The sequence below is a fragment of the Dicentrarchus labrax genome, unplaced genomic scaffold (genome assembly GCF_905237075.1).
Source record: "Dicentrarchus labrax unplaced genomic scaffold, dlabrax2021, whole genome shotgun sequence".
NCBI classification, from domain to species: domain Eukaryota; kingdom Metazoa; phylum Chordata; class Actinopteri; family Moronidae; genus Dicentrarchus; species Dicentrarchus labrax.
Genome location: NW_026136707.1, coordinates 8920155 through 8941599, shown reverse-complemented (window position 1 = coordinate 8941599; position 21445 = coordinate 8920155). Strand labels below are relative to the sequence as shown.

General features: G+C 42.1%; 1 protein-coding gene across 3 annotated transcripts in view; it reads left to right on the top strand.

Moving 5' to 3' along the window:
* grik5 (glutamate receptor, ionotropic, kainate 5) overlaps nucleotides 1–21445 on the top strand; it is a 78803-nt gene that overhangs the window by 30965 nt on the left and 26393 nt on the right. For all 3 annotated transcript variants that reach the window (XM_051406628.1, XM_051406627.1, XM_051406626.1), the window contains exons 4-6: nucleotides 17688–17849; nucleotides 18496–18660; nucleotides 21221–21318. In XM_051406628.1, the coding sequence (XP_051262588.1) occupies nucleotides 17738–17849; nucleotides 18496–18660; nucleotides 21221–21318 (375 nt within the window). In that variant the 5' untranslated portion in view covers nucleotides 17688–17737. The remainder of the gene's footprint in view (nucleotides 1–17687; nucleotides 17850–18495; nucleotides 18661–21220; nucleotides 21319–21445) is intronic.

The following is a 21445-nucleotide window of genomic DNA, read 5'->3' as shown; positions in this document are numbered from 1 at the left end:
TTTACTGTACAGTATATGAGCTGTTTAAGTTGTTTCCACAGCTGCAGGAATGTGATTGTTCCTGTAGTTTCTGAAACAGAAGCCACAATGAAAGAGAGCCCTTCTTTTGAAGCACTGCTTCTCATATAAAGGCTTAATTCAGGCAGGAATGGAATTTCTCTTTGCGTATGGATGTGAGCCCTGCTGGTCAATCATAGCAACTCACATAGCAACAAGACCTGCGTAGGACAACTGAAATAGATGAGATGAATCAGTAGCAGTGCTTTACTGTTGGCATGCTTTATCTCCTGGCCATGACAACGCCTTTGTGATCAGTGTTTGTTAGTTTGTCCCCACATTCTAGCGTAGATAACATTGCCAAGAAATACACTGTGGACAAAAGAAGCTAATTAGGAATTGGAATAATTCAAAAGAGAGAACAATGTTTACAACATAGATACACTGTTGCTTTTATCGGAGTGCTCTGTCTTCACACAAACAGCAACAGGAGGTGAGCCACTTGCAGCGATGCCCTTGGTCGATCCGCATTTGTACATCTTTGATTTCTGGCCATGTGTACAGATGTTGCTGCTGAAGGTTGCTGACCTGGCCACATGGTGTGTGTATGGTGTGTGTCTCCAGTCTATTACACCATAGCCCGAAGTGAAACCAGAGGGTAGCTTTTATAGATCGACGAGAGTTCACACAGCTTGGTGGAGCCCCGGGTGACGTGACACAGACACATATAAGCAAGCAGGCACACTTATGTCGTCGGAAGAAGCACAAACACATTCACACGCAAACACAGATGGACAGGTACAATGTGTTCACAACCTGTTCAGTCACCCTCACACACTCCAGAAGCATCCCTCATCGCTGTTTTCTAGATTGGGTCGTCATGTCAAGTAGCTCACCATGAAAGAGAGGGAATTAGAGAGATCTGTGTGTGTGTGTGTGTGTGTGTGTGTGTGTGTGTGTGTGTGTGTGTGTGTGTGTGTAATCTTGCTGTAGGGCTTTGTTTGTATATTAGGCCCAAGTCCTGCATCACTCATTCCAGCACGACACATCAAAGAGACAGGAGCCGACGTTGCTGCCCACTAACCATATATGGTTCTTCCTGCATCATCCAGGCTTTGGTTTAGCCCATTAAAGAAAGTAGGACAGAGCTGGGTCCTGATGACCATATTTGGCCGGGTGCTCTGTCCCCTGCAGCCATCTTGCCTGCCTCCACCGCACGCTGCCAGGGCACTGCTGCTCTGCTCCTTCCCTCTTGTCGTCGATCCCCATTTCCTCTGTTTTCTCCTCCTTCTTCTCCTCCTCCAGCACCAGAACAGAACAGTTTTCATCCCCCTCTTGGTTTCTCTTTCAGCTCACTCTGTCCCTTATCGCTCCCTTCTTCCTCTCTCCTGTTCATCCTGTTACTGCGCTGTTTTGTCTTTTCTCCCCAAACCCACTTCTTCCGCTCATCCTCCTTTTCCCTGTTTCACCCCTCTTTACTGCTTCCTTTGTTCTTTCCCTTCTCATTACTTCCTGTGTTCCCCCTTTCTCCCTTATCCTTCCCCAGCAGGAAGCTGTGCGCATCCAGGTTTACTCTACTGGCTGTGTACTGGGATCCGGGTCTGCTGGCCACTGGCCTATTCTGCTATCCCTGTGTTCCTAATCAACCCTGCTGCATGATGCAGCATCATTACCGTACACACGTCCTCACACATGTGCACAGACACTTGTGCTATGCATCAGTATGTGAGGGTGTTAAGCCTACATCTTCACACCCACTTCCATGTGTTCATTAAACCATGTGCGCTTTCTCACACACACACACACACACACACACACACACACACACACACACACACACACACACACACACACACACACACACACACTCAATTTGTGTGAGCACGTTAATAGTCACACATACTCTTTCCACCTCCTGGCAGCAGGTTTGATCGCCTGGAAAATGAATACTAAATGCGGGGCAAAATGGCTGGCAGGGATCACCTTGGCTGCATGCAGCTCACTGCCTACTCTATGCAGCCATGAAACTGGAGCACCTCCATACCTATCTCCCCACTCAGATATTCTTGGACTCCACAGCTTGGTAAAGAGACACAAAGTGATAGTTGGCTTTTGTTAGTTATTTGGTGTATAAGTAGAGAGAAGGGAGGCTCCTCCTGTGCCCCGATGGTAGCATTCCCTCTAAGCCGCCAGCCTTTCCTCTCACCACCTCAGACTAGAAGAAAACACACCAGGCTACACTGTGCAGAGGTTTCTGCAGCACATACACACCTACTGTTCACACATGCACACAAGCAGACATACAGTAAATACACGAGCAAGCACGCACACACGTGCATAAACAATTTAATTTCCGCAATCAATGGGAATCAAAGGAGGTGGAGTAGCTAGCTGATGACTGGGCCAGCTGGGAGCAGGTCTTCCTGAGGCTGAAGGAAGCTGTTTGGGATCCAGAGACACACACACACACACACACACACACACACACACACACACACACACACACACACACACACACACACACACACATATTCATGTCCATCCCCTGGTACTAGAGTTGAATGTTTTCCCTTGATTTTAAAATGATTATTTCCGGGAGTATATCAGTCCTGATTTTCGCTTGAAAAACAGAACTGCAAATAATTAATAATAAAAATGATGTTCGTTCTATTTTTTGATGTTGTTATTTGACTATTTCAGATTATGCTATAATACTTTAGTAGAAAAATAATTCCTCCTCTGGAAAAACACTGTTCCAACCATACAGAATCATCTGACCACCAATCTGAATCATTTACCAGTTTGAGTATGGGACCATGGGAGGGTATGAAGAATTTTATAGTACTACCTTACTTTACCTCTTTTTACTACGTGCAGTAGCAGGGAGTCTGTTGCGTGCAGCCATTTTGAGTTTTAGTAAATTTGAGACTTAAGCCACTTATTAAACACAAACCTGGACTCTGTTTCCTTTACACTTATTTTAAACTGAACTGTAATCTTCCATTTTAGCACTGCTGCAGGAATTGATCCTGTTGCATTACCATAATAATGCCATTTCAAGGTTGGACAGTACATATGAATGTCGTCAGTAAGTGAACACACAGACATGCAAGCCTAGACACTCAAGCACACATAGGCCTACTGACAATAGCAGGTTCCTGCTGCTTTTTTCCTATGAAAAAGTTAATAGATTTTGGCCAGAATTTCAGGTAATAACAGAATCTTGATCGTCAATATTCATCCACTTGGTACATCTCCTTCATCTTCAATTCAAGGCCTTTTCTATGTCTCATTGTGTGTGTTTTATGTTTGCATGTGTGAGGCATGAGAGCTGCATCGCCACTTGGGTGGAGTGTTTACAATACAGCCATGTCTGTGTGTTCATATGTGATTATGAATCTTTTTATGTATATGAGATATGTTCGAAGCACGGCAAGAGTGTGTTTGTGTCTGAGTGTTTGTGTTTGTGAGTGGGTAGTGTTTGCTTCTGTTATCAATCCGGGCCAGACGACAGAAGCTCTTTAGTGGAGAGTTAGTTCAGTTTAGCATGAAGATGAGGTTTGCTGGCTTGCGCGTGCCAGCTTTACTTTGCCGAGTGTATTCCTGCGTGTATGTGTGTCAATGAGTGTGTGTGTATGTGGGGTATTTGTGTATGTGTGTGTGTGTGTGTGGTCTTTGATGTCAGCTGGTGGCTGCTACTGTTTGCAGATGTGAGTGTTAGGTAATCACTAAACACAATCACTCTGATCTATTCCTGAACCTCTGCCATTATATATAGCCTTCTCCTCATCCACCCACAACCTCTCTCCATTTCTCTCTTTCTCACACAAACACACATATACACACATTTTCTCTTTTTTCCCTCTATTTTCCATCTCTCCTCTGCCTCTGCCACTCCTCATCTCTGTCCTCCATCTCCTACTCCCACACTCACTCTATCTCTGTGTTTTGTTATATATTACTGCTCTCTGTTGTTTGTCTCTGCTCTCTGGACATTTTTCTTGTCATCTCTCTTTTTTCCCCTGTTCCTTCACCCGCTGCCCCCGAGCCCCGCACTCCCCATCACTAACACTTCCCTCCTCCCCAGCCGTCTGCCCCTCTCCTCCCTCTCCTCCCTCTTCCCCCTCCAACATCCCTCCTTTACCCTTGCTGTCCTCCTCTTCTCCTCCCTTTTCGCCTTCCATCACATGTGCGCACGCTGTCGGAGGGGGAGTATTGATTGCATGCTTGGCTGACAGGAACAGTAATGGACGACTAGGAGTGTGTGTGTGTGTGGTGGTGGTGGGGGGGTGTTTAAGGAACAGTCCTTGCAATAACTCACCTGACCGAGCGGACGGCCGCTGGGCAGGCAGGCAGACCGAGTGAGAGGTGCTGCAGCACATGGCGCAACTTGACAGGCTGCATTTGAAAGCAACTGAGCCAAATGTAGGGCAACTTTCAAATTACACCCTATTTATTCCTTGGGGAACTCGTTTTTGACCAGACGCACCACGTGAAAGTACTGGCAATAAAATGGATGAGTAAATTCAGGAACTGCAGTGAATAGTCTCCCCTGTTGTCATATTACATTGTTTTACATTTATCTCAGACATGCAGGATATCAAAAGTGCTGTTTTTCAAAAACACAGTGTGCTTTGTTGTTGCCAAATCCTTTGCCATACTCCTCAATAATCACCTCTGCAGCATGGACAGCAACACACTGTAAGACATACACTGCAGTTAAAATGCTAATATGGGCGATTCAATTAAAACTATCTCTTTTCCATCGGCCATAACATCGTTTTGTGGCTTTTTGTGTCCACTCTTTTATGGATTATTATGGAAACAGAGAGTTTGGTTTCTCTTCTCTCAGGCAGTTTTTGGACATTGTCATAATGATTGCAGAGCTTTATGCAGCAGCTCCTTTGACAGTGGAATAGCCTTTGTTTCATGGCGCTGATCTAATAGAGAGAGCCTGTGACATTTGGGTTCAGGCTGGATGCTATTACAAATACTGTACATACATAAATCTAATTCTGGTACATGTGCTGCATGCCAGTAGCCTAATTACGTGATTTCTATACAAGTATAACGCAGTGTAATAACAGCACACATGTTATCATCATTCCCTCTGGCATCATTTGCAGAACATTAAGTACATAAATACACACTAATACACATGAAATCACATTGCGTGATTAGGCATTGTAACACATACTGTATTATATCACTTTTTACTTATTCCATTCAATCTGTATTCCAAAGGCGAAAAAATTTACCTGTTAGGGGTGAAAAAGGTGATTGTGCAATACAAATAGTAATTCAAACAAATATAAGCAATTGAATAAACACACATTTATCATACATAATTACTGTAAGTTAAACCTGACCTAGATCAAGTGAATGAGTGATTCTAATTTGAGATGCCAGTTGTAAGTTGTATAAAAAATTAATGTGGATATTCATAATTCTGTAGTAAGTTGTGGAACTTCTAAGGCTAATGTACCATGGACTAACTAAATGTATTATGTATTTATTCACCAGTGCTTGGTACTGATTTACTGAACAATGGAGCAAACAAATGCTAATCCTGCATTAAATACGATGCTGTTGCATAAATATTCTAACAGACATTGCTTTTAGCATATGCTACCATATATTAGCATAGAGCCGGCGGAGGGATAACTAACAATTTAGCATGAGGAAGCTGAACTGAATGTACTGCAGCAGTGTTTGACCACTGAATCACTTAATTGACCTTGTGAAGGTTACGCTGCGGTCATGGAGACACACACACACACACACACACACACACACACACACACACACACACACACACACACACACACACACACACACACACACACACACATACAGACACAGACACACAAAAACACATGCACACTGCCTGAAAGTGACCTGCATTTCTACTGAAAATAAGCAGTATAGGGCTGTTTGCTTTTTATGTTTGGATTCTGCAGTGAGGCAGCTCTCCTATTCAGCTGAAACGTGGAGATGGTTCAAGAGCCAAGCTGTCCTGCCTGGTGAGAGACATTAAATATTAACTTACAGATAGAATCAAGGCCCAAATATCAAGAAATGATTTGTCATTTGTCAGATACAATGTTTTTGATCATCTGAGCCATTGTTATGGTTCAGACCTCTGGCCTCCAGTTCTCTACTACTGACCTTGGACTCAATCCCATCATATTCATGTTAAGATGAAATCCAAATTGAAGTTAACAGCTTACTTTTTAAAAACATGACCTGAGCAGCTCAAAACTCAGAGAGTACACTAATCTGGTGCACTGACAGAATATTAGGGATTTACTCACAACAAAGGACTGTCTTTTACCTTTATATATCCTTAACTGTTGACAGAAGGTATTTGCATTTGCGCACAGCACAACACATTTTTGATCCAAATCCAATGTTCGTAATTACTTTTTGGTGCTAAGCAAAGTCTTTATTGAAACAATATTACTTTATAAGCTTGAATTCCTTTAATCCCTTTCTTGAATATTTATTCACACATATTACACAGCAAGTAATATACAGAACAAGAATGCGTGGCATGTTGTAAAACACAGAATTTGATGCTTTCTCATCAACAGTATTAAAAAGCTTTCATCTTCCCTACAACATGGAAACTCAATTGTCTTCATTAATCATGCTAAGTGGTTGAATCCTCAGTCTTCACTTTTGCTTCCTGCATGATGTCATGTTTTGTTCCTCAAATGGGCCTGAGAGGTACAGAAAAGGAGAAAAGGCCTCTTGCCCAGGGCATCTGAAAACAATTTGAGAATGCTGTTGTTGGTAATGCATTTAGCACAGATGGATACACAAATAAAAAGCTTTTTATGCAAAACTGATGCACAACAACATTTTGAAAATGCCCAGTCACTCCATATTTCTGTATTTTGCTGAATGTCGCTGCCCCTCCCTCTCCTGTCTCCAGTCAGTCTCTATCAAGCCTAATAGTGTGATGTCTCGTGTTGAGCGGAGATGACCAATTTTAGATTCAGTCATGGGTGACAGAATTATACAACATCTTGAGGAGGCATACAACATATTCAGGCAAACTGTGAAATCATTTTTAAGGGAAAATAAAGTTCTGATGAATATTGACCATTAGCCCCTGTTTAGAACACAAATCTAAAAAGATAATTATGACAATATGATATTTAATCTGATTAATATGTATCGCAGCCAGCTGAATAGCTCAGCCAGGCTAACATCAATCAGAGCTGGACAAACTATCCCCGGGCAATTTGCATAACATAAATACCAATAAATTAAACTTTTATTGTATAATATACAATTATAATCTGAAACAAGCAGCCATGATATAACATATGCATGGCCTAAGGATTAGTATAGTAAAACATTGTTGGATGAAAGCAGTTTTTCATGGTCAGTATTAAAATACAGTTATTAATGTATTTATGGTCTGGCTTATGCAGTAAAATTGAAAAAGAAGAGTAAAATTGATTAAATCATTTGATTAAAAGGGTAATTTATTGCTTAACACAAATAAAACACTGAAAAGTCATTATTTTGTGTCTGTTGCCTCCTCCAGCCATGTGGCATTTTCTATGCATTTGAGCTACTCCACAATCTGGCAGAGGACATTATTAAAGATTATTCTCCTGGCATTTCCAGTGTGCTGGATATTGCAGAGTGCAGAATGAAAGATGACATGGAAGAGAGGCAATGACATCGACCAAGGTCATGAGCTATATTCGTACCCATGTTGTTTTCAACATGAGACACAATGAAAGAAAATCCCTCAGGGCTTCATTGTGTTATCCTATCACTTCTGTGACCTTTTTAAAAATGGATGGTGCTGTTTTTTTTTAAGTTTTAATGAAATGGCTCATACATAATTTGATCAATTATGTAATCCAATACAGCCACCAGGAGTGCCCCTGCTCATCACAGTTTTTTTTTCTTTTATCAATGCATATGCACATTTAGGGATAAGAAATAGAGTTACTTTGAATTGTTTGTAATTTTTCCTTTAATTGTAGACACCATATTTAGAATTAGTTTTTGGTGACAGTCAGCTACAGTTATATGAAGGCCAAAGTCAGTATTATCTATTAAAACGCAGACTTTAGATTGTCGCTGAGTCAACACAGATTGGCGCTGTCTCGAGCTGCATGGCATTATTCATGGCTTATATTCACCATCTGGCACTGATGCAAAGTTCTCAGCTATTTTAGCAGCAGCATCAAAAGTAAAAATGTATTTTTTATGTGTTTATCCCAAGGCACAATCCTAAACACAACGAGAAAACAATGTCAGGCAAAGAAACATGAAGTAAACAAGATAATTACTACATTTGTTTTCATTAAATTAAAGTATTTTAACATCCAGTGCCTGGTGCCTACTTATAAGTGTATTAGGCTACAATAACAGATTAACAAGTGAATATGAGAAAAGGCTGTTGATTCAACCACAAGGTTGAATTGGAAAGTACTTACAAATAGCATTTACTAATAAAACACTGTTCTTATGCTGTTGTTAATTTGAAATCGTCACATTGTCTGATTATTTTGGGGATCTGTTCACAGAATGACATTTACTGGAAAGTTATAATGACGTTTTTATGTTGTCATATTGATTCCCTGAAAAGCTCTCATCACACCTGCAGATTCATAAAAATACACTTCATCTAACTTAGAGATGATTCAAGTATTGCACACTTTAAGCAGAGAAACTGATTTTGTGAAATGTCTCAAATGAAAGAGCTGGCAGAAATCCTCTGAAAAGACATGATGTAACATTTTGTCGACAGGATTTTAACCCTGGCAATCCACATACATACTTGACAATTTAACTCTACAAGATAACATGATCTTTCCTCTCCTGAATGAGAACGGTGGCTTGCCCTACATATTTTGGTCTTTGCATAGTTACTTTGCATAGTTGCAAGTGAATCCTTTTCAGATGTTGAACTGAGTCTGAGAAGTGCAGTCAGAGAGAATTTGTCTCTTGCCCGGGGCAGCTGAAAACAAACCAAATTTGAGCATTCTGCTTTCTGCAGAGCAAATTAGTGCAGACGAAAAAATACAAACCAGAAGCCCCACATGTAAACTTGAATCACAAGAGCACTTTCGTGGCACTCAGTTGCCCCTTTATTTTCATGAGGATTTTTTTTTTAGCTTCTCTCCCAGTCGCTCTCTATCAGCTCTGATCCTTCGTCCTGATCTCAGAGGACCAATTTTAGACATGGTCGTGGGTGACAGAATTGTACAACAATGTGAGTGGACACGCAACAAGTCCTAGTCATACAGTATACACACCCGAGTCAGGCGCAGAGTGCACACTTGTTCCCAGTCACGTAGCAAAAACACATTCCTTGTGTTTCTGCCTTTCACTATTAGAGCATAGTAAATCACACACACATACACACACACACACACACACACACACACACAACAACACACACTGCAGCAGCAACAAAGCCCCGCCTCACATGACCAGTGGGCTCTGACTCCCCGATCTCTCATTTACCTGTTCCATCACCGGCACCCTCTCTCCTCTCTCCTCTCTCCCTCTCTCCCTCTCTCCCTTCTCTCTCTCTCTGTTTCCCTCACACTCCTCCCCACTCCCACTCCCTCCTCCTCTCATCCTCGACTCTGTTGCCACGGCAGCAAAACCTGACAATGAGAGAGAGAGAGGGAGAGACAGAGAGAGCAAATGCCATCTGAGTCATTTAATCCACAACCTGTGTATGTGTGTACACGTGTGTGCGCATGAGGGCGAATATATTGGATGTTTGTGTACATCTCCATGTATCTGTTGTGTGTGTGTGCGGGCGCGTGGGTGTCTAAGTGGGAGAGCTGTGTGGAGTCGGTTCATCGGTTCATCACAGAGCTACGGCAGTGCGAAGGCAGACACTCTACCTTTGTCTGTCTCACTGCATATAGCAGCTCTGTTTCTTTTTTCTGTTTCATGTTCACTGTAACTATCTGGTTATTTTATAGCAATATTCAGTCACCAGCTTCAAGTGATTCACAAACATCTCTGTATTGTGAAGCTTTGGTGCTCTGACAGATCGAACACACTAAACTCTGACTCTGAAGTGCTTTTGTGATGTAACATAGTTTCCCTTACTGTACAGTAACAGGAGTAATTTAAATATTCTGCATCAGTAGTCAGCAGAAACGCACAGAAGATCTCTGTGTTAATACGAGGCCCTTAAGTCAAGTCAAGTCAAATCAACTCAGATTTATTTGTATAGCCACATATAACATCCAAATGTCTCAATAGGCCTCACAGGCTCACATCATTGGTGCTAAGCTCTCTAAGAAGACAAGTAAAATACTATTCACACACACAAAAACCCTTTAGCACAAATGGAAAGAAGCCTCAGGAGAGGCAATTCAAAAAGACATCCCTCCTCCTTGGATGGCCGGCTGTAAAGTGGGAGCAGTAGTTGGGAAAAAGACAACTACAAAAAAAGAGCAAAGAATTGTAACACTTAGTAAAAAATTCAAAACACAAGGGGTTTATAGTCCAGAAATAGGATTATATATTTAGTCAAATAAAGTATGTGCCAAAACTATCATATACAATTCTATAACTAAAGCCATTAATGACAAAAGTGAAAACATTCATTGTGACGTCCACTTGATAGCTAACACTAATTAAAATTGACAGCTCTTTTCTCACTTAGACACTGTTCTCTTTGCAGTGCCGTGTGTAGTAATATCACTCATATATTTCCAAGGCATTGTTCTGAATGCAAATTTTAGCTCTCCAAACAAGCCAGGGGGCAAGTGAGTTCAAGGAGAGCTTCCTAATTGTGATTAAACTGCTGTGCTTATATAAGCCACAGCTGCAACAAGTGGGACCTGCGTCGACAGCTAGTGACACTGAACAGCACATCTTTTTTAAACAGCTCCTGGGGAAAGCAGTGCACTGAGCTTCACCCACCCTCAACCCAACCCCCCAAACCACACTGATCTGAACAGCAGGTGGTACATATGCATGTAGGAAGGCGGAAATGCAAACTCACTGCTGGCGCGTACAAATGCATAACACGCAGGCATGCATTGTGACGCACACACGGAGGAAACAGAAAGACACGCGCTTACTCATAAACAAGTGCACGCACAATATTGTTTGAACCTTCCTCGAGAGTTGGTGTATGCGTGTGCCGCTAGTGGATACTTGTGTGTTTGTGTGTGTATGTTTGTGTGTGACATACTCGGATGTGACAGTGTCACAGGAGCATGGTGGTTCCCCAAGCACCCGGTGTCACTGACTGAGGGCCTCTTTGTCAAGGAGAACACTGGGAAGAATTTATCCATGACCAATGAACAGTGAGAGAGAGGGAGAGGGGGGGAGAGAGCGTGCGAGAGAGAGGGGGGAAGAGGGGGGGACTGTAACAGAGAAAGTGCACTGTCGAGATTGAAGAGACCGGTGAGAGCTAAGATAGTGAGAGAGAAGAGAGAGAGGTCAGTAAAGAGACAGGGGTATAGAGTGTTTCTGAGGAAGAGAGACAAAATAGATAGAGGCTGAGTGAGAAGAGATACAGAGGTGGGGGAGGATGGAGAGAGAGACAGAGAAAGAGGAGAGGGCAGAGAGACTGAAAATGAGAGATCAAAGTGTCTGCAGTCCTGCTGAGGGAGGACAAGGTGAGAACATATAGGAAGTGGGTGGGAGTAACAGCGAGACAGAAGGCCAGAGACTAGAGTTACTTGGGTTGGACACAATAACACGAACACCTGATGAAATTCAAAATTAAATAGTCATGTAATACATTTTGTGAAGATTATAATTAGGGTTGCAACTAGTGTTTATTCTGCAAATTAGAAAGAGCATAGTTATGTGCACACCACATGAGAGTGCAAGGGTATTGTAAATAAGCATTGATGAAAAGAGTAACGCCGCACACTTATTTATTGAAGCAGACAATGTTTCGATCCCAATCGGCTCTGCCTTCGACTTTTTTTTTTCATGACCTGATGAAGATCCCACAGGGATAGAAACATTGCCTAGTTAAATAAACACATTTGTGGTTTGGAGTCAATGTGCAAGCATTTGTTTTTTGTTCTGCAAATGGTCATGAACTTAAAAATGAACTTTCCCAGAAGGTGACGTCTTCAAACTGCTTGTTTTGTAAATTCAATTTATAATGATTTGAAACAGAAATGCAACAGATCCTCTTTGGAGAAGCTGGATGCACAGATGCTTCAGACTTTTGATTAATTGTCTGATGGACAAATCACTTCGTCATTGGTTACAGAGTTCCCTTTCTAGAGTGAGAGGAGCTCTTCTCGGAAACAAACATTCACCACTGTAAGCTTCAAGGTTGTGTTTATAGCACTACCGTTGTATTTAATTGCTTTGTTTACTATAGCTGTAGATGTTATTGTTTCCTATTCCATATGGCCAACATAATGTAACCTTTTACCCAGCATTCTCCACTCAAGTAAACATTTTCAGAAATCTAATTTAAGATATATACTACGTACCAGCTTCCTGGTAGGCGACATCACATGAATAAATCATATTTGCTCAAAATGTTGCACCTCACCTCTGGCATGCCTCAAATCCAAATTCTTAAAAGCCTGTAACACTGAGAATGGCAATAAGAAGGAAAGGTGAGAATAATAATTCCCCCAAAAACTAAAATACTCGGGTAAGAGGAACAGAGAGACAGTGGTATAGAGAGGAGGACAAAGATGAGATAGAAGAGGAAGGCAGAGGTGGTGAGATTACAGAGGTACATGTGAGAGGAGAGCAGAGGAAAAAAGAGCGGATGGGTGCAAAGTGAAAATGCTGAGTCAATGCGACCAAGAACATGTGCTGCTGCTTTGATATTAGATACAGAGACACAAAGTACTAAACACTTAATCCAACAAAAAGCCAAAAGGGGTGAACAAAGGGTCCTTGGTATTTTTCCACTTCCACTGACACTGCTTATACACACACACACACACACACACACACACACACACACACACACACACAAACACCAAACAGACCTCCCAGCTCGTCCATATTGTCTGGGGGTTAACAAATGCTCTGAAACGGCCTGACCGTGCTCGTTCAGGGACAGCAGCCCAGCTGTGCAGCAGCAGGCCCTCTCTAGTCAACAATAACTATGAATTATGAGAAGAATGAGCAAAATAACACTTCTGTCCCATAATGGCTGGCGGTACAGTCTTCTTAAATCCACAGCCACTGAAGCCGTTCCACTTGCAAATTCAATTATGGGAATGATTCATCCTTCCATTATGATAACTGTCAGATTTTCTTGTGTCATACAATAAGGCAGAAGGGGAAAAACAAATGATTCGGCAGCCCCCCCACCGACACCCTTCTCTTCTACTTCTCCTCACCATCCCCCCACCCTACCCTCAAGCTGCTTTTCTCCATCTGAGTCCCTTTTGTCTTTCGCCGCATCCCTCTCTTCCTCCACTCCTCCCTTGCTATCGCTCATCCTGCTTCCTCTGCTCTTACTCTCCGTTCGTCCTCTCCTCATCTGCCCGGGGGTTTGAGGCGAGATAGCGTTCCCTCGTTTTATGATTTTCTGCATATCTCCCCCCCTCCCTTCCTCTATCCCACTCTGGCAATGCCTCCCCCTTCTTCCTCACGCTCTCTGTAGATAATTAAGATCTCTGATTTTACGGTTTTCTCTTTCATAATAGGCACTGCAGACACTATAAGCAAGCCGCCAAGTCTCCAGCACACACAGACACACACACTCATACACGCAAACAAAACACCAAGCACACACAAATATGCATATGCCTTCATACACACGCTAAGATGAATGCATGCACCAAACAGCTAAATCTCCAACTGGGATGAATGTCCCCTCTCTCACTCTCCATTCTCTCTGTCTCTCTCTCTCTTTTATACTCTCTCCTGTACACACACAGAAACATGCACACACACACACACACACACACACACACACACACACACACACACACACACACACACACACACACACACACACACACACACACACACACACAGAGTGAGCCAGGATATTTATGTATTTTTGCTTTTGTGTATTTCTCTGTGGTGCCAGCACGCGGGGTGACTTACAGCAGGGTGCAGAATGAAAGCAAGCAAGGGGGGCTAGAAGCGGTGTTTTCTGTACAGCTCAGGCTAGTCTGGCTCTGCTCGGGCCTCTCGCTGCTCCAGCTCCCTGCAGACTGACACCCGACTGCTACAGGGACTCAGCCATGTACTACTACAGCAGCAGAGCACGTACAGCAGCCAGACACACAGTCCTCGCAGATTAAACACGGAAATACTATCTCACTGTTTGCTCTCTCTTTCTCTCTGACTGTATCTGTTTCCCTGACTCCCTCCACCTTTTACTACAATATCATATAGCTGGTTGTTTTCTCTCACTCTTCTGCAGTGGTGGAAGGAGTAAAAACATGAATGCCACAATGTACAAAAGTACAGTAGTATTAGGGGTAATTTATACTTCTACTATACTATATACTATACTACAATATAAAAAGTAAAAGTACTCATTATGCAAAATGGCTTCTTCCAGGGAGTTATATTTTAACTGTTTTTTTTTAATAGAGACCTGACACCATTAGACATTAACAATCAGGTAACCACTCAGCACATCTAAAGTCAAACCACCAACAATCAGACGATTAATAAAGTTAATATAAACAATTACAAATCATTGTAAAAAAGCATTGAATAGTAAAGCTTTTAAATCTCAAAGGGCAATAAGAGAATCTAGCTTGAGGGCAGTTTGCAGCTCATTCCTTTCCAATGGTGCATTTAGGTTAGTAAGTACTGCACATATGGGATATCTAAATTTAAGTTGGATCATGTACGGTTGTTACAAGACTTAAGTGGGTTTGGAAGCTTTAGCAGTAGAGCTTTAGAGATGAACATCATGAGATGTATATTCCTTTTTGTTAATAGGAAGTTCAAATGTGTCATAGGGAGAGCAGAGATGAGTGCTAAATGTGTCATTAGTGATAAAGTGTAACACACGGTGATGACCAGGTTTTAACTTCTGAAGTGATAATGGGGAAGTGTGACAGTACAGAATGTCCCCAATGTATTTTATTATATATATACACTGAATTATAATTATTGTAATTATTATATAACATACCAGCAGAATTTTATGTTTTCAATGTTGCAGCTAGGGAAGAGGAAGATCATTGTACTTAATTTACTATTGGGAGCTAAATCTTTAACAGTACATATGTTGATCATATATTTTTAGGTTAATCTTATTTCTGCAAAGTAACAAATAAATGTGGTGCAATAAAAACTATAATATTATACTTGAGTACAGCACTTGGGTAAATGTACTTTGTTACTTTCCACCACTGCTCTGTTGTCCTCCTATCTCTATCCTGCTCTGCGTCTCTCTTTCTTCAGAAACACTTTCCAATCTCTTCTCTCTGTATTCAATTTTGTTCTTTTATTCCCCCATCGTCCCTAGCCCATTCCCTCTGCTTCTTTTTTTCTCCCATTCTGCTTACTTCTATCACAGCCTCCCATCTCTTTCCTCCCTCCAACCCTCTCCTTCTCCTTGGAGTATAGATGCTGTAATCTTCCCTGTCTAATACTGTCAATAGCTCTCAATAACAATGAAATAGCACCGGTTCCATCCCATCATTGATGAAGGCATAGCCTCTGTTAGGATCTTATTCGTCATCATGGCAATCTGCTTCTTGGTAATAGCCAATCAGAAGGCTCCTGTGAAATGCAGCGCTCCCATGATAGGTTCCCCATTGTTTTGATTGACCGCACCTGAGGGCCCACCACTTCAGCTGGACTCGATCAATATGCCATCACACTCACACAAGGTAAGCACATGCCAATACATGTCCTGGAATAGACACAGAGGTGTGGACGCCTCACACACACTTTGGTGAAGAGTAAATTGAGAAAGAGACCACTGGTGTGGGGAGGAAACAGAATACAGTATTAACCAGCAAAATGGAGTACTGTGCAGCATAACACACAGCTGTGTGTCAGTAGTGTGGCGTAGTGATCTCACTGTGTGGTCAGAATAATCAGCTGTTGCCTAACTGTCTCTGATGTACATGTACACCTTGTATAGCAATATGACAACATCATAGATCTTTTTGATGCAGTTATTATGTATTGGCACCTTTAATGTACCGTACTGTGTTTAAACAAGAAAGATTTATTGATAACACTGAGCAGGAAAAAAAAAAATACTCCCACTGTGTGCCTGTTATTCTATGTTGTGTCGCACATACAGATGGCCTCACATAAGCCCTGCCTCTGCTTCACTTTGAGCTGCGGTAACCATAATGAGAGCAACACAGCCATCTGCACAGTATGGCGCATGCAATTAGTATTGCAAACATGTTCGCGCACACCCTTGCCCACCCTTTGACACAACAAACCTGAGAATGAGAGACATGTAGAGCTTGAAAGAAAGGGAGGTAAATAATTGCATAGAGACCAAATAAAAAAAAGGAGATAAAGGGATGTATGGTTCATTCATGAGACGTGAAAAGGGATTCAAAACACTGGGTTGCAGATTTTTTTATGTGCTTTAAACATCAAAGCTAAACAAGTGTTAAAAAGGTGAGCAGAGAGAAAAAAGACAAAATGAAAATCTTAAAGTGAAAAGGCTATAAAAAGGATGGAGATGGGAGGGATGTTCTACACAGTGGCTGACAATCCATACATCTGCCTCTTTGATGTAAACATTGTGTATACAAAAACACACAATGGCAACTCATTTCTAAACCCCATGTGCGCTTGTCAGGGTCAAAGGTCAGCTGTCTACCACTCCAACAACCCCTTGTTTACAGCTGCAAGGGTCAATTGAAGGTCATGAACTGACTCTTTCAGCTGTCTGTCAGACCTGTCTACAGCTCAGACCAGCGACCCAGACGTTTGAAACATTCCCAGGTCAACAGCCCCCACCACCATTGCCAGCATCTCCAACACCACCCCTCCCTCAACCTTCCTGCCTGTCCGTCACACAACACTTCTTCTCCTCGCCTCTGTCTTCATCCCTCCCTTCATTTCTCCATCCTTTCACACTCTGCCTTGTCAGGTTGTCAGTCAGAGCAAGGCTTTGTCACTCCTTGAGAGGGCTTCTTAGCACCAGTGGAGCTCAGCTGAGCTCTCTTTTTGTGTGTCTTTCTGTGTTTGTGTGTCTGTTTAGAGGTGGGAGTGAGGGTTGAGTGTGTACAGGCGTGTGTGGGTGTATATTTAATGGTTATGTGTGTAGTCATGGCAGTGCTTGTGAGTCTATCTGTGTTTGTTAAGTTAGCTTTTGTAGTATGTAACTGTGTAATGGTTCATTTTATATGTATGTATGCATGTGTACGTAGTGTAAATGTGTATGTGCAGCAATGTGTGTGCCAGTTGTTGTGATGTTGTCTTTGAACCGCTGGAGATCTCTTCAAGGCTGAGTCCTGTCACTTCTAAACGGCTTTCCACAGGAGGCATGAATAGAGATGTTTGTACTGTATTTTATTAGAGAGGCTGTATGCATTGGACTGGGCTGCCTTTGTGATATGACAGAGAACATCTTCATAGTGGAGTATGAAAGTCTATTGTATGTGCTGTCAAATTACAGGTGCTCCCACTATATGGGAATGTGACAGAGCAAACTAAAGATAAGCCACAGGATGACAATTTAAAGAGATATATCTTGTGCATGATTATGTGTCCAGTAACGTGCTGTGTTTCCTCCGCTCCTGCAGGTGGTGGTACAGGCATCCAGCAGACCGTTCTCCATGAGGAGCAGTAGAAGATGCCGGCTCTGCCAGCACTGCTGCTGTCAATACACTTCCTCTCTTTCCTGCTAGTCACCATGCCGCCACGCTCCCTCAGTCAGGCCCCCTTGCTCTCCTCCGTCCGCATGGGTGAGTGGCCTCCATCCCTACCATACATGGAAAGGTTTCTCAGCATACTTTTCATGGTTTATTTCACAACTGCTTTGAGTTGTGCCACTTTGGTCAGTACAATAAGAGATGGAGTCACAGCAAAGCACTTAAAAGCCAAATTAGCACCAATAATATACCCGTTGGTGTCCAAACTGTCTATCTCTGAAAGGTGTCTGCCGTATCAGTATTTTGATAAGTAACTAACTCCATTAAGGACAGATCATATCAGCCCAAATGATTTAATATGACAAGGGGAACCTTCTTGAAAATCATGACAACACATAGTTATTACAGACAAACTGCACTAATGAAGACAAACTGCAGCCAATACACATATGTCCCAAAATGTCACATTTTAATTTGTCTGACTTTAATAAGACTTAATAATTCAAACAAGGTCACATCCTTTCATTCCTTTGGTGGTTTTGATGCCTCTGTCAGCCCCACTCTTTTTCCCAATACACATTCCCACCCACACATGAGCACAGATCTTCCACCTCCACTCCTTCTCATCTTTTTTTGCTCACTCCTCACCTATCCCTCCCCTTTTACTGCTCTCCATCTTCATACTCTGTCCTTCTCTGCTCTGCTTCACCTATCTCTCCTTCCCTCTCTGCCTCGCTAGCGGCGATCCTGGATGACCAGTCTGTGTGTGGGCGCGGGGAGCGGCTGGCACTGTCCTTGGCCAGGGAGAACATCAACAGCGTGATGGAGGGTCCGTCCAGAGCCCGAGTGGAGGTGGACATATACGAGTTGCAAAAAGACTCCCAGTACGACACTACTGACACCAGTGAGTGGAGCTGATGCACACTGAAGAAGACCAATAAAGCAAATTCACACAACCCATCAGAGAGTGATAGTCCATCTCAATCCATTAGTCCAATAGGGCATAGTGTCTAATTAGCACAGACAAAAAGTGTCCACTAAAAATACCTGTAGATATTATTAGTAATATGGAATATTAATATTAATAGTGACCAGTACAGAATAGAAAAGAGCAGCAGTCTACTGAATACTGCAGGTTTTTAGGCCGCTTAAGAAGGTTGCTGATATTTTTCAAAAAATTTTAATTACATTTTCTAAAAAGCTCCCTTTTTGTGAGCAAAAACCTCAAATGATGACTAGAATGATAAAACAACCCCCCAAAACTCCAAAACTTTTATGTGATTAGGAACCAGTAAGGACTTGTGTTGATTAGTTTACATGTCATTGGAGACTAGTAATGGGCCAGTAAGCCTGTCTCATTAAAAACAGTGGATCAGTGCCCTCCAGTAACAGCAGGCACCGTCTTCTCTGCAGGCCACGACAAAAACAAATAATCAAATACTAATACAGATCAGCAGTGCAGGCCAACAGAAAGCAGCACCCCACCACAGAGGCCACTCCATGAAATTTGTATTGATATACAGAGTTAAAACAGAATGTTTGGAGTCTGTAAAGACAGAAGAACTGCTGAATCCAGTCACTGAGGAAACAGAGACTCCCTGCTCCTATTCTAATAGGTCACTGACCCTGCCACAAGCTACTGGCAAAATGTCTATGTGTGCTTTAGAAATGTTGTGTACATATGTGCATGCTTGAGTTGCAGACGTGTGTGTGAGTGTGTGTGTGTGTGTGTGTGTGTGTGTGTGTGTGTGTGTGTGTGTCCTTGACCGATGGGCAGGAGACTCTGACAGGCTTGTTTGCTCGCAGCGTATTTTGGTCTCTGGATCAGAGAGCTCATCATCTTACAGCTACGGCTGTCTGAGGCACGCTTGCACGCACCCAATAGCACACACATGCAACCACCCGCTCACACGTAGGCATTCACACATGCATGCACACACATCCCTTTCTGCAGACACAGATGCACATTCACACATGGGCAAAGTGTGGGCACACGCACACACACACACACACACACAGACAGTGGCAGGGACTGAGGAGGACTAATTGGGTTGAATTAAAATACCAACCAAATATACCAGCAAGAAAAGAGCTTTATGACTATCACAATAACACAGTTATGTCACCAGACAGATTTCTGCTCAATCTGAGAAAGCATTTTTCAGGTGGGTAGACAGAAAACATTGTCAATAAAAATTAACTCACTGCACATCTGAAAGATACAAAACCAAATATTTCTGTTTGCTAAGGGATGGAGGCCCTGCGTGCATAACATGGTCAAATGTTAGGCATGCTAATCAATAGCAGACATTTGATTTTAAAGGAATAGTGTGACATTTTGTCAAATACACACTTTGATTTCTTGCAGAGAGTTAGAAGAAATGATTGACACCAATCTCATATCTATACACTAAATACAAAACAGTAGCTGGTTAGCTCAGCGTAGCTTCATATTCATCTTACAGACACAAGACATTGGTTATTATATAATTCCCGGCACGAAAGCCAATAAGCGTATTTCTCTGTGGAGAAATGTGGACATGTGTTACAGCTGTTAATGTATAAGACAGACTGCAGGCCGGTCAATTAGTCTAGTAAGACAGACAATGAGCATAACCTGTCCTGTTAATACGTTTAATCATTCATTGGCATCATGATTAAAAAAATGTATTAGTTACATTCCAAAAGAACAGACAGTTTTGACCTTGCTGATCTGTGTCAGGGTTTAAATGAAAAGAAACACCGAGGTGTGGCCTTCATTCAGGGGGGTGAAAACTCAATAAATCAAAAACAGAAAAACGTAAACGAGGTGGTTGCCTTAAATGATTTTACTATGGATACAATTTTCTGTGTTGAAATAAATGTATCACAGAGAAGGTCTGAAATTATTTCCTGCACAGGATATAGTTCATATAGTGGAGACATTTGTTATTACTTGGGGGTTTTGAATAGTGAAATCTATGCTTGAATAGACTGCATAGTGAATCATAGAGAGAGTGTTTCCTTGAGCCATTCCTGAGCAAAGTGCTTATTGTAATAGACAAATGTGTTTCTCCCACATAAATGTCCTTCAGCAAAAAAGGGTGATATGGAAATTGAAGGCGAACACCAATCTGTTAATGTTATTCTGAAACCAGACATATATTTGTAGCAAAATGTCTTTAAAATGGTCTAAATGTCTAAACAAGGGAAATAGTAGCAGCAGACAACCCCTGACCTGACTTGCTGTAGTGTTTAGCAAAAAATAAATCCGATTATAATGATTGTGTTGTGCGATACAATCAGGAGTTAAACTGAAATACTAATGCCTCCTCTGAGTTTTCACTGCACTTTAAATTTCCACACGTTCCCCTGACTGCAGCCCCTACTGTATGCCAACTCTGTGCTGCCATCAAAATGAAGCAGAGGAGAAAGTGTGTGTGTGTCTGCATATTCAGTGTTTATTTTCCTTTTTTCCTTTTCAGTGTGTCAGATTCTACCCAAAGGCGTTGTCTCAGTCATAGGTCCCGCCTCCAGCCCCGCCTCTGGCTCTACTGTCAGTCATATATGTGGAGAGAAGGAGGTGAGTGTGGGAGATAAACACACAGATATTTACAAATCTGTCTCTATGTCTTGCGTGCGTACAGAATCTAGTACCACTTTCTCTCTGACTTACTACCCCTCCTACCCACATGGACGTCATGATGAAT